The sequence below is a fragment of the Oryctolagus cuniculus genome, chromosome 8 (genome assembly GCF_964237555.1).
Source record: "Oryctolagus cuniculus chromosome 8, mOryCun1.1, whole genome shotgun sequence".
NCBI lineage: Eukaryota > Metazoa > Chordata > Mammalia > Lagomorpha > Leporidae > Oryctolagus > Oryctolagus cuniculus.
The window spans coordinates 129,370,140-129,397,117 of NC_091439.1; the positions used below are offsets into that span (position 1 = coordinate 129,370,140).

Consider the following 26,978-nt stretch of genomic DNA (forward strand, 5'->3'; position numbering starts at 1 on the left):
GGAGTTCTGGCTCCTTGCTTTGGCCTGGCCCAGCCCTGGCTGTGTGGGCATTTGAGGAGCAAACCAGTGGATAGAAGATTGTTTTCTATCTCTGTCTCTTGTCTCTGTCTCTCGCTCTCTGATTCTTTCAAGGCAAAAAAAAAAAAAAAGACATAAACATAAAAAAAGAGAAGAATGGAATTTCTGAGAAATATATAGGGGGCTTCAAATATATCTACAGTGGTTTATTTTTTCTTTCTTCATTTGACAGATAGGGTTAGACAATGAGAGAGAGAGACAGAGAGAAAGGTCTTCCTTCCGTTGTTTCTCTCCCCAAATGGCCGCTATGGCCAGAGCTGTGCCCGATCCGAAGCCAGGAGCCAGGTGCTTCCTCCTGGTCTCCCACGCGGGTGCAGGGGCCCAAACACTTGGGCCATCCTCCACTGCCTTCCTGCGCCACAGCAGAGAGCTGGACTGGAAGAGGAGCAACTGAGACTAGAACCTGGCGCCCATATTGGATGCCGGTGCCACAGGCGGAGGATTAACCAAGTGAGCCACAGCGCCAACTCTTATTTTTTTTAAAATCAATGAAATCTGAAACAAACCTGGAAAAAAATTATCAGTTATCAAAATGAGTTGCCATCTCCTTGGTCAGCCAATCTCATGACTTGAGGATGAACTGTCGCAAGTATCAAATTCTTAACTCCAGCTACCAGATAAGAATTGGCTGAAAATTCTGTGACTCATGTATTTTTTTTTTAAGATTTATTTATTTATTTGAATGGCAGAATTACAGAGAGGCAGAGGCAGAGAGAGAGAGAGAGAGAGAGAGAGAGAGGTCTTCCGTCCACTGGTTCACTCCCTAGATGGCTGCAAATGGCCAGAGCTGGGCTGATCTGACGCCAGGAGCCAGAAGCTTCTTCCAGGTCTCCCATGCAGGTGCAGGGGCCCAAACACTTGGGCCATCTTCCACTGCTTTCCCGGGCCACAGCAGAGAGATGGGTCGGAAGTGGAGCAGCTGGGTCTTGAACCGGCGCCATTATGGGATGCTGGCCCTGCAGGCGGCGGCTTTACCCGCTGCCCCACGGCACTGACCCCGTGACTCGTATCTTGAATCTGCTCTCAGTTGCTGTCTCCTGGGCCCTGTAAACTCACTGTGTGCAATGCCAGTGCCCACTGACCTCACAGGCACCTAGAGGTCCCACCGTGCGTCTCTATCATTCTCTCTTCTCTCTCCATGTTTTTCTCATCATCCTTGGCGATGTCCTTGACTTCCCTTTCTGTTTCTCATCTAATCTGGCAGCGAAATCTGTTCCTGTTCCTGCAAGATGCTTCCAGAGCCTGGCCTTCCTTGCTCACCCTGTAGCTGTGCGATCGGCCCCCCATCACCCCAAGTGATCTCCTTCACAGTGGTGTCCAAACATCCGCTGCGGGGAGAGATCAGTTTGTTTCTCCCTGCTCAAACCTGCTAAGGAGCCTGACTCCCTCAGATGGAAAGGACTCCAGGATCTGCTGCTCTGTCCTCTGTCTTACTCTCCCTGCCCCCTTAACCTCATTTGAGCCTAATCTGTCCCCCTCTGAGTACTCCTCCAGGCTGGCCTCCCGCTGTTTCTTGTACACAATTGCTCTCCCAGCTCACAGCCTTTCTATTTTTTTTTTTTTAAGATTTATTTTATTTATATGAAAGACAGAGTCACAGAGAGGTAGAGCCAGAGAGAAAGAGAGGGAGGGAGAGAGGGAGGGAGGGAGAGAGAGAGAGGCCCTCCATCTGATGGTTCACCTCCAAAGGACTGCAACAGCCAGAGCTGAGCTGATGTGGAGGCAGGAGCCAGGAGCCTCCCACGGGTCTCCCATGCAGGCACAGGGGCCCAAGCACCCGGGCCATCCTCCACTGCTCTCCCAGGCCACAGCAGAGAGCTGGATCGGAAGTGGAGCAGCCAGGACTTGAACCGGCCCCCATATGGGATGCTGGCACTGCGCCACTGCGTTGGCCCCCTCACAGCCTTTCTGCCTGTGTTTCTGTTGGTTGGCAATGTTCTGAGCCAGACGACTTTGTACCCTCTGCTCCCATAGCTTCTCAGCCAGGCATTCTTCACCACTCTGCTTAAAGTGGCACCTTCTCCTCCTCCTCCTCTGTCTCTCTGTGTGATTTTTAATCTGTATCACGCACCATCTACCACAGTGTGTATTTTACCTTTGTATCTCTTTATTGTCTGTCAGTCTCTGTGAACACATGAACTCTGTAAAGGGCTCATGTCTGGCCTAGTGTTTAACATGATCCTGTGCTTCTAGGAGCACCTAGATTCACTTCCTGGCTCTGTTCCCGATTCTGGTGCCATGTTTCCGTGCACCCTGAAAGACAGCAGTGATGGTTCAGGTAGTTGAATTCCTGATACCCATGTGGGAGGCTGGATTAAATTTCTGGCTCCCAGTTTTAGCCCAGGCCGGCCCCAGCCAGTAGGGAGTAACCAGTGGTGGGCACATTGTCTGTCTGTCTCTCTGCCTTTCAAATAAAATAAATAAATAAACACTCATTGAAGAGATTTTTATTCTATTTTGTACGCTGATATGTTCTTAGCATCCATAAGAGTTTCTGGCATATAATTAGGACTTAATGGATGTCTTATGAATGAATGCATGGTAGATTCATGGTTATCATTTATTCTCTAATATTTTCTCTATGTTTGAAATATTACACAAATACACATACATACACACAAATAAAAACGCTGCTTTTTTAAAAAAGATTTATTTATTTATTTGAAAGTTAGAGAGGGAGACACACACACACACACAGAGAGAAAGAGAGAGAGAGAGAGGTCTTCCTTCTGCTAATTCACCCCCCAAATGCCTGCAACACCAGGGGTTGGCCAGGTGGAAGCAAGGCGTTTGGAATCCAATCCAGGTCTCCCACAAGTATACTTGACCCATCATCAGCTGCCTTCCATTGTGGGTTAGCAGGAAATTGCAATCAGAATGGGAGCTGGGACACAAACCGAGGTGCCTGGGTATGGGATACAAGCATCTCAAGTGGGGTCTTAGTTGAACACTGACCTACACATGTGTTTTCTAAATTATACTCCCTCCCTCCCACCGCAGTGATGACCCAGCTATCACCTGTCTTTCTAAGAAGAGAGAGTTTGATGAGCTCAAACATTGGCATTCCTCTCGACCTCTAAGTGATGATTTTGAAAGGACAAGAAACAGCGATAGTGGTGAGTATAATTCATACTAGGGAATGTTTCCAGCAGTTTTCTTGTTTAAACAAGCATCATGTGTAGAAGGGAAAAATTACTCATCTGGGGATAGTGACGTCTCACTTATAGTCTCCCCTCTCTCTACCACTGTATGCACTCCCAGTGGCTTGCAGATACAGAAATGGGCAAAAGCTAGTTTCTGTAGGATGAACAATTCTCATAAATCCATTGAGGGGAAAAAAGTCATTGTGTGCAGCCAAGTCATTGTGCCTAGCTTTCTAATTTTCTTAGATTGTTACAACAGTTACTTTATATGTTATTGTTGAAATTCCTTTTGTTCTTTGCTGGTTTGCATAAAAGTCCCCACTGTATTGTTTCACAGGACCTGGTGTTTATATTAATCAGGCACATAGTGTTGTAATTGCCAAAATTAATAATTGTATTTATTACTTGTTATAAAACATTGGTTCATAATTGTATTCATTAATAAAAAATATTTAAATCACCAAAGAATTATTTTGGGTGGTAAGACACCATGAACCAATATAGTTTGTAAACTTGTCTTCTTGGATTTCAAACTGGTGAGGAAAATGGATAGAGGTGTGTATACACAGATACATACAGAGAAAAAGACCAATGACGCATAAGTACGATTCCTCAGGGCGTGGACACTAGCGGCCTGACTGGTGCTGCCAATCTCTGGATGTATTCAGTGTCTGAATTCAGGCGTGCCCTGTCCCTGTCCTTGGCTCTGTGCTGGGCTCTGGACTTGGTCTTGTAGCACTCCTAGGGCAGAGGGAGAGGCGGGATGAGAGCAGCCATGAGAGAGGTCCTTACTGAAAATTCTAGGGAGTGGTACAGTTGGGAGCAAAAGGCAGGGAGGGAGGTGTCCAGGTGTCCGTCGGGAGGACTGGGGGCGACTCTAGCCACACCCGAACCATGAGGAGAGTCCTGCCGGAAGTGGAACAGGCTGTGACCGGAAGTGAGGCGGGCTGTGACCGGAAGTGGGAAGGGCTGGTGACCGAAGCAGCCCGAGAGCCCCAGTGATGTCAGACAAGTCGGTGAGGCGCTAGGGGTTTCGTCTTTCCCAGAACCGAAGAGCAAGGGGAGGCTGCTTAAACGTCTGCCCGGGTGAGCCCGGCGCTCAGGTACGTGTTTAAGGGGAAGGATTTTTGCTTCCACCTTCGTCGTGCGCTCCGTGGCTGGGTGGCCCGCTGGGGCCTTGAGCAGCTGGAACTGCGTTCCTGGCTTCTGGCATCTTCCATTCAGTTCTCGTAGAGTGGTCCCAGGAACGGCCTCAGAGCAGTCGGGGAGTTAGAGGGAGAGCGGAGCTGTGGTTTGAACCGGACGTGCCCGCTTAATGCAGTGATGATGTTGAGGGCGTGGGGCTGCCTTCCGACGGTGGTTCTCAGCGGGGTTGGTTGCTGGAGCCCGGTTGGACCCCCCGTTGCTCTGTAGCTTCCTGGCTCAGCTGCCCTGCAACCCTCCTCCACCTGAGCTCCGTTCCCTGCCTCAACCCTCAGCACGGCCTGAACCATGGGGCTGCCCAATGTGGGCGTGATGCAGAGTAATCCTTTTTTCTTCCTGAAGTTAGTTTTCTTTTTAAAGATTTACTTCTGTATTTGAAAGGCAGAGTTGGAGCGAGGAGAGGCAGAGAGAGAGAGAGAGAGGGGGGTCTTCCGTCCGCTGGTTCACTCCCCAGGTGACTGCAGTGGCTGGAGCTGCACCGATCCGAAGCCGGGAGCCAGGAGCTTCTTCCAGGGCTCCCACGTGGGTGCAGAGGCCCCCTGAAGTTAGTTTTCTCAGGTATTTTGTTCTAATGATAAAAAGCTGGCAAAAACACCTGCTCAGGCCTCTGAATTTCTTCAGGACGTGGTATATGTAGTAGGTGTGGATGGGTGAGTTGCTGACACTCACCCTGAGGCCATGGGTGTTGCCAGCGATAAACGCCTTTGAGTTCAGCGCTGCCGCAGGCTTAGAGTAGTCTGGGAACTGGTGACATCTTGTTTCCAGAGTCCATTCTCTCCTAGAGCAAGAATCTGGCTGAGTGGTTGTAGCCAAATGTTTCTGGCCAAATTTGGGTATAGTTTTCAGAAACTCTGTTTCCGAGTTCATGCAGTGCTCATGTGCTTCGTTTTTGATCCTGTGTCCAGAGACAGCAACCATGTCCAAGAGCAGGTGTTTTCTTTTGTGGCTTTGATACGCTGTAGGATGAGCAGGTCATATCTCACCCTCGACTTACTCTATGGGATGCACCCATAATGCTTAGTAGTTGTAATAAAATGAATAAGTAAATAACTGATGTGATTTTTAAAAAGATGTGTTTTATTTATTTGAAAGCAGAGTTACTGGGGGGGGGGGGGGGATCTTCCATCTGCTGGTTTTTTCTGCGAATGGCCACAACGGCTGGGCTGGGGCAGGCCAAAGCCAGGAGCCTGCAACTCCACCAGCATCTGCCACATGGGTGGCAGGGGCCCAAGTACTTGGACTGTCTTCAGCTGCCTTCCCAGGTGTATTAGCAGGAAGCGGGATCAGAAGTGGAACTGCCAGGACTTGTACTGGTGCTCATATGGGATGCTGGTGTTGCAAGCAGTGGATTAACTAACTCTGAGTCACAATGCCAGCCCCAAGAACAGATGCTAATTTGGATCATCTCATGATATTTAAATATGGTTCAATAATTTTACTTTACATTTCCACATCTCAATCTCTGTAATAGTAATAGCCTCTAATTAGAATATTATGAGTTTCTCAGGGGATTTGTCAAAGCCTTTCTCATGAATGCTCTAGGAGTGCAGCTTTTATATATCAACAGTAGAGTCATGATATTTTAATAACTTTATTTCCCTCAGCTAAATCCAAAGATGCCAAAGAAAGAAGAGATACACAGAAACTGTATCATTTTTATCATGTGTTTGGAAGGTCTTTGGTAGGAAGTAACAGATCAGTAAGGATTACAAAAGCGGGCTCGCTGCCATCTCCAGCAAATTCTTCCAGGCAGAAGAAAAGACAACATCAGGTGCATTCTTGGGCTAGCGGAGCTCATTGCTGTGGGGGCTTGAGACTCTACTCCCACCCTGTGAGACCTGTGTTAACTTTACTCAGCATGGCAACACTGGTAATCTCATGTTATTGGAGAAAAAATATTTTGTTTAAAAAAATACTCCCAAGTACTAACCATGAATTATAACAGATAAAGGACCTTATTCTCCTTTTAGAACACTGGGAAAATGAAGGGAGGTGTAACGAAGAAAACAAAATCCTAATGGGACCGGCACAGAATTGAGCACTGGGAATGCTTTGGTGAATTCCCTCAGTCACACTTCTCTCCAGTGTTATTAAACATCTTTTGCAACATAATTTTATGGATGGATACTCCTCCATAATATGGCAATGTCGTGGTTTGTTTAGTTATTTCTTTGTTGGAATATAGAAAAACAAGTAAGGAAAAGAAAAGAAAAATCCACATTCTCACGTCCCACAAGTAACTGTATGACTATTTTGGCATACACCTGTGCAGTCCTATATTGTCTGTTGTTTTTTCTATATGTATTCCACATCTACTAATAGTATAGCTGACTTCTTTCTGTATCATTAAATATACAATAAATTCACAATAGTATGTTATTTCCCAAATTTTAAGCAACTTTAATAGAAAAATCCAGCACACACACACACACACACAGCTAATTCAGGCTATTCAGAAAGGTACTTAAAGTGTGAAAAATAACTAACATTTTACCTTCTTCAAAGACCTGGTCCTATTAACTTTGGTGAACATCCTTCCAAATACTTACAGTCTATACACACTTACTAACACGCACAGTTTTACAGTTTACATATGGCTTTATACTTTTTTTTTCCCATTAAACAGTGTGCTTTCTAAAACTTTTTATTGCAATGAGTGAACAATAAACTTTCCCTTTTAATATTTGCATAATATTCCATGTTTATTTTTCTTTGTTTCCTTTTTAATCTTTAATATGTGTGCATTATTTTACTGTTATAACCCTGGTGCTCTTTTCTGTTTAACCACAGAGATACCCAGTATCATTCTGTGAGTGTGCCTGCTTTTTTGTTTAACATCATCTCAACAAGAGATTTTGATTGCAAATTCAAATACCAGTGATATGAGTATTAGTCTATTTGTGTTTCTTCCCCTGTGACTTTCTGTTTTATCTCCTTTACTATTTGCCATTGTTATTATTATTTTGCTTATTGACTGCTAAACCCTATGATGAGGGAACTTCAGAAAGTCCGTGGGAGAGTGGGCCTTTGGCACAGTACTAAAGTTGCTGCTTGGGATGCCTGCATCCCGTGTTGGAGTGCTTGGTTCAAGTTCTGGCTTCTCTGCTCCTCATCCAGCTTCCTGATAGCGCACACCCTGGGAAGCAGCAGAGGATGACTCAAACACTGGGGTCCATGCCACTCAAATAGAAGACCCCAGCCCAGCCCAGCCCAGCCCTGACTATTGTGGGCATTTGGGGAGTGGACCAGCAGATGGGAGATCTCTTTTCATCTTTCTATCTTTCTGCCTTTCAAATAAAGTTTGAATTAATAGATATTGAAGAGTTTATGTTCAAATAAAATTAGATAACTTTATATCAGTGCAAAAATTTTGAAATCCAAGCATTTTTAAAAAAATAATATACATTTTGGTGCATTTCTGAAGCCCCCTCTGTATTTGCTTAAAAAATTTTTCTTAGTGCTCATTTTTGGTGCTTTAGGAAGTGCAGTCGTCGGGCTGTTATCCTGTAGACCGTACTCTGCAAGCATACTTTCTCCTCTTGTGTAGGGTGTGCACTCCCCTGAGGAGCTGGTGTCATTTGCTAGTGCTCAGATTCTTAGATGGCCTGTATTTCCATACTGGGGGTGGAAGGCTGGGCTAAGTAAAGATGTGCCCTGGGAACTGGACAAGAGAGTTAGCCAGAGAATGGCCATGGTGGCATTTTCCATTGCAAGCAGTATTCCAGCTATTGCAATTTTAGGTCTGATTTTTATCTCTTCATAACTGCTTTCATCATATCCTGTTCTCTTGGCTACCACTGCACAAGAGTTGTATTTGATTTCTATACAGTGCAATGTGTCACACCCCAGGGAGTTTTTGTAATTTTACCAGTTGGTCTGGTCATATAAAAGATACTTATCCTCATTGGACCTTTGTTGGGTGTTTCTTAGACTCAGCACAGATCTGGACTGCCTAAACACTGGCTTTCAGTATAATGGACTAAGGGGTTAGCAGCTGAGAAGATAGAGAAAAGGAATAGCCAATTACCATCTTTGTGTATAAAAAAAGATATTTACATTTAATTCTTTGCAACACCAAAGGTCCAATTTGATGTCCTTAAGTGCTCTGAATGCTAAACTAATAGTCCAAGATATTAAATATATCCTTCCAAATATAAAAAGTATTAATCTGGAAACAATTGCTTTTATGTTTATTTAATTTTATTTCTATTTTTTAGAAGAAAAATGCAGAAAAACTTATTGAAGAAAATCAAAAGAGACAACTAGCTAAACTAGAGAAAAAGGAGGAAGAGAGATGGAATAATTTGTCTCTCTCTATTGAAAAAGAAATTAAAGAGAATCTTCACTCTGGAATCAAAAGACTAGAAGATTTTCTCCAGATATGTGCTGTTAAATCTGTAAAATTTATTGCAGAAATGGTTGGATTGGATGCCTGTTTCAAATTATGGAAAGAATGCTGTCTAAAACCAGGTATACAAGGACATCAATTCTAGAAGTTTCTTGAAATCAGAGATTAATAAGGACAGCAAAAGAGCTGGCATTGATTCTTCTGTGATTATGGAACTCTTGTGAAGTCTTAGAAGGATTTCCTCTTGTTGGATCCACAGTTGTTTGTGTGTGAAAGGCATTGGTGGAAAGAGTCAACTCAGAAGTCAATGCAGCAGACAGTTCTTCATAGCCAGCTATTGGCCAAATACCATACACACACACACACACACACACACAAAATTGTTAAATTCTCACAATTCTTTGGGATAGGCTTCCTATCTTGATATAATACGTAAAGCCCTAGGAGAACCAATTATGTGCCTGAATGTCAGTGACACAGCGACATTTTTAATGAAAAGTTTACTTCAATCTATATGCACAAATTGAATAAGTAATAAATTGGGATATAACCACAGTGTCATGGCTGAAGGCCCAAGAATGAGCAATTTTGATTGGAGATAAGATAAAAAATATTTATCTCTTAATTGTGGTCACAGAAAAGTAATTATTAGAAGAGTAATAAAAGAGTATAGAATGGTCATGTTCTTAGGAAATTATTGTATCATTTTATGTAGATTATTTTGTTTAATCTTGATAATAGCCATGTGAGGTGAGCCCTGTGGTTAATATCTCCCTTATACAGAGAAAGAAAACAAGGCTGAGAGAAGTAATTTGCCATGTTTCTATGTCAGAAAAGGCACGTTAAGTTTGCATTTCAGGTGTGTGATGAATTTTGTGAATATGTGCCCTGTAGTTTTTGTCAAAGCAGGCTTCCTGTTTATCGCTTGCTAAATCTAGCAGCACTTTTAGAATCTAGGAGCCCACACTTTTAATTGTCATGCAGAACTGGGAGTTGTGAGTTCTTTGATTATTGTGAGTGGTTCATGTGAATATGCTTTCTTTAAAATCTTAAAATTAAGTCAGCGCTGGGGTAGAGTGTGGGTTGCTATCACTCTCTTGCTTCACTTAGGTCGTGCAATTATTTTACTTCAACAGAAGCAGAATCCAAAGATATAAATGTGGTAATTCAGATGATGAAGAGGATTCACATACTGCACGAGAAATACTCAGAATTGTTACAGAATACACACAGGCAAAAATTAGCCAAATATCTAAAATATATCGGGTTTGACAACTTGGCACACACGTTATGTCCTCAGGTAAATGCCATGGAAGATACTACTTGACATTCGTGTGAGTGTGTGTGTATGTGTGTGTCTGTGAAATATTTTATGGGATATATTGAGAATCAATACCTGTCACCAGAACTGTATATTCTGAATATATTGAGAATCAGTATACATTAGATTAAGCTAATAGTTCACAGTTAACCATGCATTATACTGTATAGACACAGGTCTAATGTTTATGACTGTGTATTTTTCTAGGATTCATATTTATCCACACAGCCGCCTTCCCATCTTACCCAGGATGCCAGGGCTATACACATCGGGTCCCTAGTTACCTCTGCTACTAGTTCCAACAGATTCTGTTGAGTACAGAGAACTACGTTTGCTGCAGAGTTTTGCGGCAGCTGTTTTCGGTAGTTCATCCCCTCAGCTCATAGCCGGGCTGCTGCTTTTCCCTGTGCCTGTGCCAGATGAATGCAACGCTGTGGCGAGTCTTCACTGGAGACCATCCAGTATTGTGTAGCCTTTCTTCCACTCTTCTCCCTACCCAGGAAGCCACTAAGACATGTCCTTATTTCTCTCCTTTTTTTAATTTTAATGTATACAAATTTTGTGTATTTCATATATACGGATTAGGAACATGGTGATACTATACCCTCCTTCCCACCCATGCTCCAACTGTTCTTCCTCCTCCCTCTCCTGTTCCCACTCTCAACTTTTACAATGATATATTTTCAGTTTACTTGAAACTCCTAAGATTAACCCTGCTACACTAAATAGTTCAACAAATAGTATGAAAGAAAAAAAAAAAAAAACCACCGTCCCTTAACAGTAGAGACAAGGGCTATAAACAGTCATCAAATCTCAAAATGTCAATTTAATTCCAATACATTACATTTTAAGTACTCTGTTAGTTACTACAGATCAGGAAAAACATATGGTATCTGTCTTTTTGGGACTGGCTTACTTCACCAAGTATAATGGTTTCCAGTTGCATCCATTTTGTTGCAAAAGTCAAGATTTCATTTTTTTTTATCACTGAGTGGTACTCCATAGTGTATATAAACCATAATTTCTTTATCTAGTCATCAGTTGTTGGACATCTGGGTTGATTCTGTATCTTGGCTATTGTGAATTGAGCTGCAAAGAACTGGGGTTACAGATAACTCTTACACATATGTCATTGTCTGAAATTTTTTGTTTGTATTTTATTCATATGTTCATTGTTTCAAAACTTTGTGTGCAAATTTCATAGAAGTGGAACACTTTTTGGTCATGGTTCTTGTCATGCCTTATCTTTAGTTAACTTTTAGAAGAGAATAAATCTTCCATACACTGATTCACTCCCATAATGGTTGTAATAGCTAGGCCTGGGCTAAGGTGAAGCCAGGAGCCAGGAACTCTATTCTGGTTTCCAATGTGGATCACAGATCCCTAAATACTTAGATCATCTTATGCTGCTTTCCCAGGTGCATTAGCAGAGAGATGGGACTGGAATATGGATGTTGACCTTGCAGGTGGAAGATTAACCCCTTGAGCCACAATGCTGGCCCCAGAGAAAAATTGTAGGTCAAAATATCTCTTCAAGGGGCCAGTGCTGTGGTATAGAGGGTTAAGCCACCACCTGCAGTGCCAGCATCCCATACGGGTGCTGGTTCAAGACCCAGCTGCTCCACTTCCAATCCAGCTCTCTGCTATGGCCTGGGAAAGCAATGGAAGATGGCCCAAGCTCCTGGGTCCTGGCTTCGGATAAGCACAGCTCTAGCCATGGTGCCCAGTTGGGGAGTGAACCAGCAGATGGAACACCTCTCTCTCTCTCTCTCTACTTCTGCCTTTCTCTCTCTGTAAGTCTGCCTTTCAACTAAATAAATTTTTTAAAAAAATCTCTTCAAGTAATGCCTTTAAAATAGTGTATTTAGAAATTATGAAGACATGCTTGGGGTACTGCATGGTCTTAGAGTGGAGATATTTCTGTAAGTAGAGAAATATAAGGGATGTGGGGAGAGATACCAGCTCAGGGTGAGAAGCCAAAAAGAGGAGATATAGGTAGCTCTCCACTTCCTGTGCCAAATCTCCCCATTTTAGGCTTTCTGACTTTCCTTAGGCTTCACTGGGACCCCCGTCTTTGCTAGGTTAGCCTTGCTGGGAATCTCAGCAGGGCCTGTGGCCCCTTCCTTGGTGTATCTCGCTCTGCTCATCTCAGGAATACTTTCAACCAGTCTTTGGTGATTCTGTAGATTCACTAAGAGTCTGAGGTCAGGTTTCCTATCATGCAAACATGGAAGGAGCCCTACATCTCTGTTCCCCAAGTGCCACAGACAAAATTTAACTATCCCATCTAATAAGCCTTCTATCAGGAAGACTGACATATTTAAGAAGGCCTTTGAAGCCATGAGGATAGAGAAACTAATTTCATTGGAAAGAATTATCTTAATACAGGATGTGAACATCAAGAGTGGAAATTATGAGTCTTCACACAAATCCCTTCCTTTGGTTATTCTATGCCTACCTTATGTTGCACAGGTATAGGGTTTGTCTGAAGGGAGGAGAGCTGTTCCTCACTCCTTTAAGAGACTTGGAGACCTATAAGCTCTAGGAAAGCAACTCTCTCTCTAAAAAAATAAAACAAGAAAACCTTGATGGTGATGATCAGAACGGGAATCTAGCTATTTCCAACAGCTGTAGATTTGAAATAGGATATTTGCTTAAACATTGCATGACCAAAACTGCTATTACTTTTTAATTTCTTAAATGAGAAAGTAAATAAATTTTAAAAAGCTTGTTTTTAAACATTTTCCATTAATATTTTTGGCAATTTTTAAATGAAGTCTTCTCTGCTCCAAGCCATCATTGTGTCCAAACATGTCTTGGTGTTGATTGACAGTGAGAACACTTTGGCACAGAAGTTTATGTTTTCCATGCATGGCTAATATGATCATAATCCAGTTTTGTCAGAACTCTGAGAATGGAGGCTCAGCCAAGCACGTGAATTTCCTGTGATGTTGAGGCCCTGTAGTAAGAGCTGTTGACCCATTGGGTGGAATTCTCTGAGTAAAATAGTTTGACTTGTAAGATGATAGGTATTTGTTATATAGATCTTTACAGAGATATTTATTTTTACCAAAGATGCCTTTTTAAGGTCAGAAAAAATTCCTTAAAGGAAATACAGTTTTAGTGTGTGTGAGTGTGTGTGTGTGTGTGTAATAATTGTGGAACAGTTATCAAAGATTTTACTAATTTGTAACAAAAGATCAATTTCATATTGTCTTTTACTTATATGCCATGGAAAATGATCTTGCCATAAAAATGATATTTAAAAAATTATACTGAATATAGCCTCAATGTTCCCTGTGCTATTGTAATGATATATTAAGTTGAGTGGCACTTTTACCCTCTGGTAACTCCAAAATTGGGTTATCCAGTTTTAAGATTTGCAGCTTATTGAAAGAACATGAAAAAATAATCTCACTGAGGCAAAGCAAACTACAACAGGATTGGGAATAATTCCTGCATGCCCAGGTTAGGAATTGTAAAGTCGTACAGAGGTCTAATGCACCATACTTATTTTAGGGGAAGGAGTCAGGTGCTGGGAAGGATATTTCTAAATACTCAGTTCACATGGGAGCCGCTCGGTTTCAGTTAACGCACATGGGCCCTTACTTGTTCCGAGAAGAAAGAAGTGATCCAGATCCCCGGGTGCATCATTTTATACCGGACACGTGGCAGGTATTTCTCTAAAAGATCTGTCGTATGGAAAGGCAAAGACGCTTCAGTGAAACTGTGTGTTCAGACCTCATTGTGTGCGACAAATTTTGAAAATGCCTGTTGTTCTAGAAAGCAACTTAATGACAAGAAAAGTAAATCGTGTCTTGGCCCAAGAGATAAAGCAATGCAGTGACGAGTCAGTTGAGTGACAGATACACTGGTTTTCTTAAATGGAGTGTGGGAAGCAATGCATTGAGAAGCAGCAGTTTGACCTGGTTGTGAAGCCATTGGTCAGGACGCCGCGTCCCAAACCATAGTGCTTGGGTGTCACATGCAGCTCCTGACTCCAGCTCTTGCTAATGCACACTAGGAGGCAGCAGTGAAAGCTCAAGTGATTGGGATCCTGCCATTCCCAGGGGAGACCTGGATTGAGTTCCCAGTTTCTAGGCATTTGGGGAGTGAACCAGCAGATGGGACCTGTCTTTGTCTATCTGTGTCTTTGCCCCTCAAATAAAAACAAAAGCAAAAACAAAACAAACAAGAACCCAACTATACACTCCAATTCTGTGCAGCCACTTAATTCACATAACAAAATAGGTGCCTGATGTATATTTGGCAAAATATACTTTTTTTTTTTTTTTTAAAGTAGTGTTGCTTTTGGGTTGTCCAATTGTTCAACCACAGTCACTCATAATACATCATGATGTGTCACGGATCCTATTATGTATTTGCATACATTTTTTGAAAAACTTCTTTTCTACACCTTAATCATTCAGTGACCATAATTAATGAAACATGGAAATGAAAAGAGCAACAGGTTTTGGTAATTCCGTCTCAGCATGAGGTTTCCCTAATCTGAACTAAAAAGAACTCCAAGAGCCAGGCTACAGACCCATGGCACTGTCCTCTGCTGTATTAGAGGGTTTTTAAATCTAAGTTTAAGTAAGGACTTTCCTGTCTCCAGTGATTTGGGTTATTTGCACATAGCTGGAAGTGGTGATTCCTGCCATCTTGAGCACTAGCAGGTCTCAGAACTGTAAACACTAGTCTAAGAGCTAGTTGAAGCTAACTTAAAAATGACAGTAAAGATGCATTTTCCAATGAAAGGTGATTTTTTTTCCCTCAGAGGGAACTCCTGGATGTCGTAGATTGTGATTGTTGCTCCAACCTCATCAGGGAAAACCTACGCCTCCTACTACTGCATGGGGAAAGTCCTGCGGGAGAGCGATGACGGAGTGGCCGTGTACGTTGCGCCCACAAAGGTATCGTGCCCTGTGACCCTGCGCTGTTCTAGGGGTGTTCCTCTGCCATAGCCGTGTGTCCCACCTGGTAGTGCCCAGCCCCCAGTGTCACACAGTCGTGGGCTTGGTGCTCATGTGCTGTGTGACCTTGGCCAGTTTCCTGGCATGTTTTCCACCTGCAAGGAGACACGGCACCGCTTACTTTATGCTGTTGTTCCGAGCGTGACCTGAGACGAGGCACACCAGGCATCCAGTGTACTGTCTGGGCATGAATAATGATGGGTAAATGTGCCATTCACAAGCATTTGTTTATTAGTGTTCTCTCATAAATCTCCCTAGGGCCAGCACTTGTGAAAAGACAGGGCTGGACACTTCTGAGAGTCTTGCCAATGGGAATGATTTGGTGTTGGTGCCAGGCTTGTGTACTTAAGAGAGGACAGACAAGTTCGAGAGAGAGAGAGAGAGAGAGGCGCTTCTCCCCTCAGTTTTACCAGCTCTGGGGTTGGGCAGGTGCCTGATGGAAGAGCCTTGGATTCTTACAGGGGCCATGGGTTTCTTCCTTTGCAGCAACCTGGGTGAAGTAGAGTTAAAGGGCACTTGCGAAATAAATATTCTTTTTCTCTCAAAAGGGGTTTTGGGATACACTCCTTCCTCTCACTTTCCCTAGCAAAATACTTAATTCCCAGGCTTACAGCTGCACTGCGAGGAGCCAGTGTGGGGAGGGGCCCTGCATCTCACGAGCCACATCCTTCACTGATGAGGACGCGGGAGCTTAGTGAGCTTCAGTGCTGTGCCCATTACTGTTCAGCGTTGTAAAATACAGGCGCCATCTAATATTACCTGTATCAGCACATATTACACTGACGGGACGAGGAACCACTGTTTGTGTTTTTGTTGCTGGCCATCCCATCAACAGGCACTGCATTGTATTATATAACATTTAGAAAACTTAAATGGAATTGGTGGAAGGATTTGCTGTGAGGTATTGCCTTATTAGGGCAGAATTGTTACCAGTTCGGTACTGCATTGTTGCGTATCAGTGGTTCCAGATGTGGGTTTGCTTGAACCAGTTTTTTTGCAGCATTGTTGATAGTTTACTGAGTAGCCGCTCACTCTGTCTTTTGTGACTGCAGGCTCTGGTTAACCAGGTGGTGGGAACTGTCTACAATTTGTTTACTAAAGCACTGCCGAAAGGCTCAGTGGTGTGTGGAGTTTTCACAAGGGATTACCGCCACGACACCTTGAACTGTCAGGTACATCACAGCTGTCCACGTGATGAGTCGTAGTGTGAATGTGGCACTCTGGGAGACACGTAGGGTTTTAATGGGGTAACATGAAACCCACAGCTACCCTGATAGATGTATTTATATTGGGCTAGATGGTTTGTATAATTTTTCTTATCTAAGAATTTGATTACTGATGATATTTTAATTCTATATTAATTATTAAATGTTTACATTACATAAATGTTACGTAAAGAGAATGCATTACTTTTCTGAAATTTTAGCCTGAGGAAGCAACTTCCTCTTTAGTAGAGATGGTTTCAGGACATGGTGACTTTTGTATTCCCAGAATACTGTGCCAGAGAATATTTCTTTTTTTTTAAAAAGATTTATTTATTTATTTGAAAGAGTTCTACAGAGAGAGGAGAGGCAGAGAGAGAGAGAGGTCTGCCATCTGCTGGTTCGCTCCCCAACTGGCCATTATGGTCAGTTGTGACCATAATGATCCGAAGCCAGGAGCCAGGAGCTTCTTCCTGGTCTCCCACATGGGTACAGGGGCCCAAGCACTTGGGCCATCCTCTACTGCTTCCCCAAGCCATAGCAGAGAGCTGAATCAGAAGTGGAGCAGCCGAGACTAGAACTGGTGCCCATATGGGATGCTGGCACTGCAGGCAGCGGCTTTACCTGCTACATCACAGCACCAGCCCCAAGAGAATGTTTCTTAATGAAACAAACTTAACTGCTTTTGAGTGTATCAGTGGCAGCATATGTGGGGCTCAGTTGTACATATTCATTTTACTTTCACATTAATGAAATATTTTTTTGAACATGGAAATGTCAAGATGGATATAGTGTGTCATAAAATTTCTTATTAATGTTTGGAAATTAAAACAGCTTTTTTTAAAAAAAAAAACAGATATTAGTAACAGTGCCTCAGTGTTTGGAATTACTCTTGCTATCACCTCATTATCAGAAATGGACAGAAAGAATGCGCTATGTCATATTTGATGAGGTATGTGCTTTTTATTCCTTTTATCTCAACAGAATATTTTATGTCAACCAAGACCACATGTACCATATGTACTTTAATAAAGATGGCATTCATATGGTTAGTTACTAAAATAAATATAAGTTGTTTATAGAAGGGTTTACCAATAAGTTCTGGGAGAGTTGTTTCCTGTTAACACTGCTTTTGCTGTATCCCACAAATTTTGGTATGTTGTATTGTTGTCTTCATTTGTTTCCAGAAATTTTCTGATTTCTCTTTTGATTTCTTCTATGACCCACTGTGCATTCAGGAACATGTTGTTCATTCTCCATGTGTTTTCATATAATGTAGAGATTCTTGAGTTGTTGATTTTCAGTTTCCTTGCATTGTGGTCCGAGAAGATGCATGACATGATTTGATTTGCTTGAATTTGCTTAGACTTGCTTTATGGCCTAGTATGTGGTCAATCCTATAGAAAGTTCCATGTACCAAGTAGAATAAGATGTACCCTGTGGCTGTAGGGTGGAAGGCTCTATAGATAGCTAATAGGCTAATAGGTCTATTTTGTCTATGGTATTGATTAACTCTGTTATTTCTTTTTTGATATTCTGCCTCATTGATCTGTCCATTGCTGAAAGTGGGGTATTGAAGTCCCCCATTACTGTTGTATTTGAATCTATATCTCCCTTTACATTTCTTTTAAATAACCAGGTGCCCTGTTATTATGTGCATATACATTTATAATAGTCACATCTTCCTGTTGAATTGATCCTTTAATCATTGTATAGTGCCCTTCTTTATCTCTTTTAATAGTTTTTGTGTTAAAGTTTATTTTGTCTGATTTAGGATGGCCACACCAGCTCTTTTTTGGTTTCTTTAGGCGTGGAATATCTTGTTTCATCCTTTCACTTTCAGTCTGCATGCATCTTTGTTGGAAAGATATGTTTCTTGTAGGCAGCAAATAGATGGATTTTCTTTTTTAATCCATTCAGCTAGTCTGTGTCTTTTAACTGGTGAGTTCAGGCCATTTACATTCACCATACGTATTGTTAAGTGCCGACTTTGCCCTGCCATGTTTCTGTAAATAGTTCTGTTTTTGAATTTTGTTTGTACTTTTGCTGGGTCATTTTCTGCATTCAAGTACTTTTGTAGGGATGTTCCTGTTTCTGTGTTTTTGTGTGTAGCACATCCTTGAACATCTTTTTAGGGCTGTGCAGGTAGTTAGAAATTCTTTCAATTTCTGTTTGTTGTGGAAGGTCCTTATTTTTCCTTCATTCATAAATGAGAGCTTTGCAGGGTACAGTATTCTGGGTTGACAATTTTTTTCCCTTAGGACTTGGAGTATGTCTTCCATTCTCTCCTTGTCTTTAGGGTTTGTGATGAGAAGTTGGAAGTGAATCTAATTGGGTTTTCTGAGTGTGATTTGTCTTTCTCTCCTGCAGGTTTTAAGATCTTTTCTTTATGCGTTATGGAGGAGAGCTATGCTACAATGTGTCAAGGTGCAGATCTTTTCTCTTCCTGTCTTTTGGGAATTCTGTGTACTTCCTGTACTTGGATGTCTCTTTCTCCAGATTGCAGAAGTTTTCTGTTATTATTGCATTAAGAAGGCCTTCTAATTCTTTCTCTCCATGCCTTCTGGCAGTCTAGGATCTGTGTGTTGGGTCGTTTGATAGAATCTTGTAGATCTCCTACCATGTTTTTCAGTTTCCTAATTTCTTCTTCTTGTGTTTGGTCTGACCTTATTATTTCCAGAAAATTGTCTTCTAGTCTGATATTCTTTTTTCTGTCTCACTTATTCTATTGTTAAGGCTTTCCACTGCATTTTTTATTTGAACTATGGAATTCTTCATTTCTAGTATTTCATTCTGACTTCTCTTTTTTTAACTTTTATTTAATAAACATAAATTTCCAAAGTACAGCTTTTGGATTACAGTGTCCCCCCCCCCCGTAACTTCCCTCCCACCTGCAACCCTCCCATTTCCAGCTCCCTCTCCCATTCCATTCACATCAAGGTTCATTTTCAATTATCATTATATACAGAAGATCAATTTAGTATATATTAAGTAAAGATTTCAACAGTTTGCACCCACACAGAAACACAAAGTGTAAAGTACTGTTTGAGTACTAGTTATAGCATTAATTTGCATAGTATAACACATTAAGGACAGAGATCCTACATGGGGAGTAAGTGCACAATGACTCCTGTTGTTGACTTAACAATTGACACTCTTGTTTATGGCATCAGTAATCACCCTAGGCTCTTATCATGGGTTGCCAAGGCTATGGAAGCCTTTTGAGTTCACCAACTCCAATCTTATTTAGACAAGGTCATACTGACTTCTCTTTAATATCTCAATTTCTTGGGAACATGTTTCATTTAGATTGTGAGTTTATTTCTGATTGCTTCTAAGTAATCTGATGATTAATTTTCTGAATTCCATTTCTGGCATAACCTCAGCCTCTTCTCCAGCTTCTATTATTGAAGAGTTGTAGTATTCCTTTGGGAGGGACTCATACTGTCTTTCTTATCCTTATTAAGGTTTTTTCCTTTGTTTTTTGGCATTTCCGGTTGCTTTTCTCTTAAATATGTGTCTTGGTGCTTGTGGTGATGTTACTGTGAATGGCAGAGTTCTTGTCTTTGCAAGAAAGAATTCAGGCGTGAGACAGAGTAGTAGAAGAGTAAAATAGCAAAGTTTATTAGGGAAGGGACATTCGTAAGAACGGATGGGCACCTCTCCAGATAGGACCTGAGAGAGAGTGCGCAGTCACTTGGACTGGGGCGGGCGGGGGGGGGGGGGGACGAGGTTACATGGTTGAATGGAGAGATTACACCTGGCCAGGCAGGCAGGCAGCTCAGCAGAGAGGCAGAGCGCACCGTCCGGTGGAGGCTGGGGGTTTTTAAGGAGATGAGTATTTGTCTTCACACATCTCCTCCTGAAACAAAGGATTTTATGGATGCAAATAGTAAGAAGCTCCTATCTGAGTTTTCCTCTGAAGGTATCAGACAGGAGGAAGCCTAGCTGGCACCATCCTAACCCAGGATCTGGAGCAGGGTATTTTAAATGCAGATACTGGGCTGCGATTGTGGAAGATTGTCAGGCAGAAGGGGCAGGGACCCCACCTGGCAGATTATGGGGTAGGAAGGGGCAGTGCAGGATGTGAACACTGGGCTGCCCCTGAAACGTTATTGGGATGACTTTGAGATGCAGATGCATATGCTGGACATAGACGTCTTCTCTTTAAGCCTTTATGTCATACCCACATAAGCTCATATCTGACTTCCTACCTAACAGTGAGATTTCCCACTGCTATGAGCTGCTATGTGTCTGTGCGTTGCAAATGGAAGCACGCAGGGCCGCCTCCAGGAGTCGTCCTGTTCACTTCTTGATCTTGATGGGGCAGGTACGAGAGCTCTGATGCACTAAGCCCTGCCTTTTGGGGTTGGGCTTGCTTCTCGCTTGTGCATGGAACCAGCTCGAGATTTCGATATTTAGTACTTCTCCTTGTTGTACAGCTTGCTGCTGGTGGTGGGGAAATTACTCTGGAATGTTGTGATCCTATTTCTGGGGTCTTGTGAAGTGGCCCCCCCAATTGACGGACATGAGCATGAGCAGCAAAGCAGTAGCCCCCTGCTTACATTTGAAGATGTAAACAAATAATATGGCTTCTCCCAGCAGGCTGCAGGTCTGATTGTGGGGAGGGGGAGACATGGATGGTAGGAGGTGCCCAACCTCTCCATTTGTTCCCCTGTTCTTCCAGCTTGGAACTTCAAACACAGTTCACCAGGCTCCCCCGCCCACTTCTACCCACAGCTCCGTGGACTTGAGACCTCGTGTCTCGCCTGGTCTGCCGGGGGTGGGGGTGGTGTCAGTCTCGAGGTTCGGTTTCTCCACTGCTCTTCCACCACTTTTTGCTCCCTCAGTGTGGGCCTGCTCAGTCTCTGTTGGACTCCTGGGCTTCTCTGCATGAAATTCTCATGGCTCTGTCACTGCTGGCTTATATACCCCTTCCTTATTAGCTATTTTGCCCTGTGAGACTGGTCCTGTTGCCTTGGTCTGACCTCCCTCCACCCCATTACTATTGTATTGGAGTCCTATCTCCCTTTAGATCCATTAACATTTCTTTAAATAACCAGGTGACCTGTAACTAGGTGCATGTACGTTTACAATAGTCACTTCTTCCTGTTGAATTGATCCCTTAATCATTACATGGTGCCCTTCTTTGTCTTTTTCAGCAGTTTTCAAGTTGAAGTTTATTTTGTCTGATATTAGGATGGTATACCAGTTCTTTTTGGTTTCTGTTGGCATGGAGTATCTTTTTCCATCCTTTCACTTTCAGTCTGTTTGTATCTTTGTTGATGAGAGGTGTTTCTTGTAGGCAGCAAATAGATGAGTCTTGTTTTTTAATCCATTCAGCCAGTCTGGTTTTTACTGGAGAGGTGAAGCCATTTACATTCAACATGACTATTGATAAGTAACAACTTGGCTCTGCCATTTTCCCATAATATTCCCATTGTTTACTTTGAATTTCTTTTGTACTTTTACTGGGGGATTTTCTGCCTTTACATTCTTTCATAATGATGGCTATCTCTCTGTGTTTCTGTGTGTAGCACATCCTTAAGGGGGAAGAGAGAGAGAGAGAGAAAGAGAGAGAGAGATCTTCCATGTACTGGTTCACTCCCCAAATGGTCACAACAGCCAGGGCTGGGTCAGGCCAAAGCCAGAAGCTAGGAACTCCATCTGGGTCTCCCACTTGAGTGGCAGGGGCCCAAACACTTGGGACATCTTCTGCTACCTTTCCCAGGTGCATTAGCAGGGAACTGGACCAGAAATGAAGCAGCTGGGACTCAAACAGGGGCTCATTGGGATGCTGGACCGGCTGTGCCACAATGCCAGCCCCTCCACAAATAACTTTTTCATAGCATACATTTTCTGTGAACTTTTTGAAGACCCTTGATACACTTCTGAAAAGTAAGTCAAGTGAAATACAAGTTGATGTCACACTGAGAGGCAGGCGTTTGCCCAGATCCCATGTTGAAGAGCCTGGGTTCCATTCCCAACTCAGACTCTCGATTCCAGCTGCTTGTGAATGTGCACCCAGGGAGGCAGCAGGTGATACCTCAAGTAATTGGGCTCCTATCATGCATGTGGGAGACCCAGGTGAGTTCCCAGCTCCTGGCTTTGGCTTGGCCCAGGACATTGTGGATATTTGGGGAGTGAGTCAGTAGGTACAGTCTTTGTCCCTTTCTGCCTTTCTCTCTGTTTTTCTTCTCAAATAAAGAACTAAATTAATTGAAAGTAACCTCACATTGAGTCATACCCATCACAGTGTTGACAATTAGAGTGTCAGGTGTTGCAGAGGAGGAGGAGCAATGGGAAGGCACGGACATTGTGCTGCTTTGGAAATTGTCTCAACAAAACTAGTGATGGTGACAGTACTTCAGGAACAAGGAATTCCACTTGTATATATTCTGAAATAGAAAAACAGGAGTCACGTTTTCAAGAGTAAGACTGAATCAGGCTAGGATACCTGTACAAAATGTTCATAGTTGCATCATTGGTGGTGTTATCAAACTATAAACAACTGAAATGTCCTCCAGAGTGGAAAAAAATAGAAGGTGGCACAGGCATTTGATAAAATACATAGAGTGAGGAAAGTCAATGAAGTGCAGATTAATTTTTTTTAAAAATTTTTTGCCAGGCAGAGTTAGACAGAGAGAGAGAAAGAGAGGTCTTCCTTCCATTGATTCACCCCCCAAATGGCCGCTACGGCTGGTGCTGTGCCAACCCGAAGCCAGGAGCTGGGTACTTCCTCCGGGTCTCCCATGTGGGTGTATGGACCCAAGCACTTGGGCCATCCTCCATTGCCCTCCTGGGCCACAGCAGAGAGCTGGACTGGAAGAGGAGCAACCGGGACTAGAACCCAGGGTGCCAGTGCTGCAGGCGGAGGATTAGCCAAGTGAGCCACGTGCCGGCTGAAATGCCGATTAATTTAAAAATCATGTTGGGCAAAGGAAGTTAGATACAAAGAACACAAGTTAAATAATTCCAGTTATACAATGTTTTAAATGGGCAAAATAAATTTCTATGCTTTATATATAAACATACAAGTACATATATACACATGGACATGTGAAGAAGTAGAATGACCAATGGAATCATAACTTTTTCAAAAATTGATACAGTAACTTCCAAAGAGGGAAGCTGTTTTAATCTGGACTTCTGAAATGCTAGAGGCATTATTTATCTTGATTTACAGGTGCAGTGACAATGACATTTGGTTTACTTCATTTCCATGGATAATACTTTGTGATCTGAAACATCTAAGCTTTATGTAATTTATTGAATCTTATGTTTCACAACAAAATAAAGGTTAGGAAAAGAATACAAGCATTGTGTTAATTAATAATTAAGTATATTGTAACTTATGCATTGCTATACAAAATATAATTGGCATCATTATTTTAATGTTTACTGTGATTGGCATATATTCTAAATAATTTCTAGGAAATTGTATTTCCTCTTTATAAAATGCCTTTGAAGATAGATACTGTTATCTATCAAGACTGTTTAAAGGTGTTGAGATTAGTGATGCATAAGCAAATGTGGGTTTGTATCAAGATTTATCTTAGTATCTGTTTAGGACAATCTCTGTCATTCAACCAGTGTTTCTTTTGTAAATAACACTTAACATGTGTCCTTTTGTTCATGGTGTGCTTGATGCGCTTTCACTACCACGGCAGGCAATAGTATTTGCTTATGGGTCAGTCATCACAATGTGTTACAGAGCAAGTCATTCCTAAATACATTATTGTTAAAGTCTGGAACATACTGTGATTCTGCAAAACATATTGGCTTCTTTCACGAGCTTTGTCAGTGGGTAAATGAATGTTACTGAAATGGAGAGTAGAAGGGAAAAGTAGGTCTGGTAGCAAGGTAGTTTATTAACATTAAAAAATAAAACCCCTGTCCCCATTCTGACATTGAGTCTGTTTACACTGACAGGTTCACTGCCTTGGGGGAGAAATTGGAGCGGAAGTGTGGGAACATCTCCTTGTTATGATTCGTTGTCCCTTTTTGGCCCTTTCTGCTACTATCAGTAACCCTGAGCATCTCACTGAGTGAGTCTGAGATTTATATTCATTCTTTTTTTTTTTTTTTTTTTGAAAATTAAAGCTTTTCTTGTTTAAAAAATTTTATTTAATTTAAAGTATACAAATTTCATCCATTTCCTGTATGCAGATTCGGGAACGTGTGCAGAGCTCTCTGTGTGCACGGGTCCAGCTGCAGTGGTCTGCCCTGGCAACCTAGGGTTCTGAAAGTGTGGCTCTGCACCCAGAACTTACCCAGCACCCGCTACACCCTGCCCCCTCTCACAGTCACAGTGTTTTCACAGTCTCAGCACCCTGGGCTCCCATAGACAAGGACTGCAAGAGAGTACACTCTGCCCCGCTAGGCTGTCCTGTCCACAGGGAGGCTGTGTGTTTCACCCTGAGCAGACTCAAAGTCCACAGGGATTTTTCGCCTTGGTAGAATCCCTGGGTTGCAAGCAAGCACAGTACTTGCCATCTGCAGCCCTGCTGCTTTCAGAACTGTGCTGGGTGGGTACAAGAGCCCTGAGGGTGGCGCTTCCCTTTGGTGGGGATGGCTCCCCCTCCCCGCCCTTTGCCATAAGGGTACAGAGGAGCTGGTGTTGTTGGCCTGATGACAGGTGGGGACAGACCCCACCAGTTGATTCGAACTGCTCTGGTTGCCCCTGCCAACAGTTCCCACTAGCTACTGGGTGTGTTCGGAGAAGCTGGAGCCGCTGCTCCGATCATGTGGAATGACGCCAGCTGTCTCCCGGCCTGTTAGCTGCAGGGCGCTGGTGTGGTAGCGGGAACCGTGGTGAGGGAGGTGCTCGGCTTTTCTTCCCCCACTCTGGGTGAGCAGTCGCCCCAGCTCCCCTGAGGGTTCTGGGCTGGACTCAGACACTGCACAGTCTACTAGATTCTTCTTCCAGCTGCACCAGCCGTGGTGTGGCAAGGGCCGGTGCAGTCTGACCCCACCTGGCTATCCAGGTGGGCTGCTGGTTCCTTTGTTGTGTTCCTGCTCCACGCTCCGAGCTCCTTGCTGTGTGCCTGTGCCTTCCCCTTAGGTCCAGGCCGTTTCCACTGCTTTTGCAAGATCTCCCACTGCAGTTTTCCCGGAGAGTGTGACTTCACTTTTTTTTCTGCTAAGTTCGTGGAGCCTATAGAAGACTTCCCTGTCACTGTTCCACCATCGTGCCTCCCTCCAGTCATATCTGCTTTTTAACATCTTAAGAACAATTTTAAATTTGCAAACAAATTATGAGATACAAAGAGTTACCATATTCCCCTTCACCCAAGTTCTGCTATTACGTTTTATGCTGATATCTTTGTCAAAGTTAATGAACCACACCCATCATTTCCAATTTTTCATTTTATCTTTTTAAAATTTTTTTATTTAAGGTAAACAAATTTCATGTGATTCATATATACAGACTTAGGAACACGTTTTTCTGCAACAATGATTGTTCTCTTTTTGTAACTAGGTGGTTGGCGTTAGTTAAAGGATATTGGCAACGTGTTGAAAGCACAATGGAAAATGCTGATCCATCAAGAAATGCCTTAAAAAGCTCAAAGAGACAACAACGAACAAGAGTGGGAAAGCCATCATACAAAGTTAGACTGGGTATGGATTTCTTCACTCGGGAGAGGGGAGTGCAGAAGTAGCAAGCATACCCCGTGTGCTCGTCACATTTGAGGGTGTTCTACATACGCAGAGCAACTTGTTCTTATTGTAACCGTGAAAGGCAGTGCATCTTACTTTCACTTACAGAGGAAATGAAATAGATAGGAAACAGCTCTAGGAGGTGATATTCCGTGTTGACGTCCACAGAGCTGACTGACTGAACTTGGAGATCAAATTCTTTCCAAATATTGTCTATTTTGGTGTTGTGCGAATTCCTTCATGATTTAATGTGATTGATATGGAGTCATAGCCAAGATAAGCATTTCACTCCTGTTCTGTGAGAAAAGACTCAAACAAACCTAGAGGACAGTTCTGGCTCACTGAACAATGTGTTTCAAAATTTCCAATTCACCTGTGGTCCCAGCTTCTGTGCTATCCCCTGTTTCATCTAAGAAATCTTCTCCTTTCAGGACTTTCTTGATAGTTTGGATTATTAATTGTGCTCTGAAATCTGCCTTTGAGTTTCAGGTTTTCTTCTAGAACGCTCTCCCTGGGTCACTTTCCTCTGTACTTGGCCAAGTCCTGTCTACTCTTTATTGGAAAGATTCTGCCTTGCGGCACATCCCGAACACCACCTTGATTGTTCTAGGTCAGGGCCCATAGGGTGTCCTATGTTACGCAATTTCCTACCACCTGTGGTAGTTATTTTTGTATGTGCCCCTCTTTTCCTTGGAAAATATCCATATCATAATTGTTTTATTATGCACATACTCTAAATGTTTTACTATTGAATTGAGTATTCCTTACCGCATGCATTTGGGACTATTTCGTGAGAATTCTCTGAAGTAGTATAGAATCATGTTTATCTGACTACTTTTTTATTTTTCTTTGTATAACGAGAACAGATTTCAGATATACAATTTGCAGGACATAATGATACTTCCCACTCTCCCTACTACCGTCCTCCATCCTTTCTTTTTTTCCCTTTTAATTTTTGCAATAACATACTTTCAACTTCTTTCATCACAGGGCTAGTCCTCCACTAAATAAAGGATTCCACCCATGGGAAGACCACTGTTCTACAGG

At 42.6% G+C, this 26,978-nt stretch overlaps 1 protein-coding gene across 1 annotated transcript in view; it reads left to right on the forward strand.

Moving 5' to 3' along the window:
- Positions 1 to 26,978, forward strand: part of LOC127488805 (probable ATP-dependent RNA helicase DDX60) — a 95,026-nt gene that overhangs the window by 20,413 nt on the left and 47,635 nt on the right. The window contains 11 exon segments of the mRNA XM_070048221.1: positions 3,079 to 3,194; positions 6,029 to 6,195; positions 8,642 to 8,894; positions 9,909 to 10,072; positions 13,613 to 13,768; positions 14,874 to 14,896; positions 14,898 to 15,009; positions 16,122 to 16,241; positions 17,128 to 17,223; positions 24,204 to 24,319; positions 25,753 to 25,892. Of these exon segments, the coding sequence (XP_069904322.1) occupies positions 3,079 to 3,194; positions 6,029 to 6,195; positions 8,642 to 8,894; positions 9,909 to 10,072; positions 13,613 to 13,768; positions 14,874 to 14,896; positions 14,898 to 15,009; positions 16,122 to 16,241; positions 17,128 to 17,223; positions 24,204 to 24,319; positions 25,753 to 25,892 (1,463 nt within the window).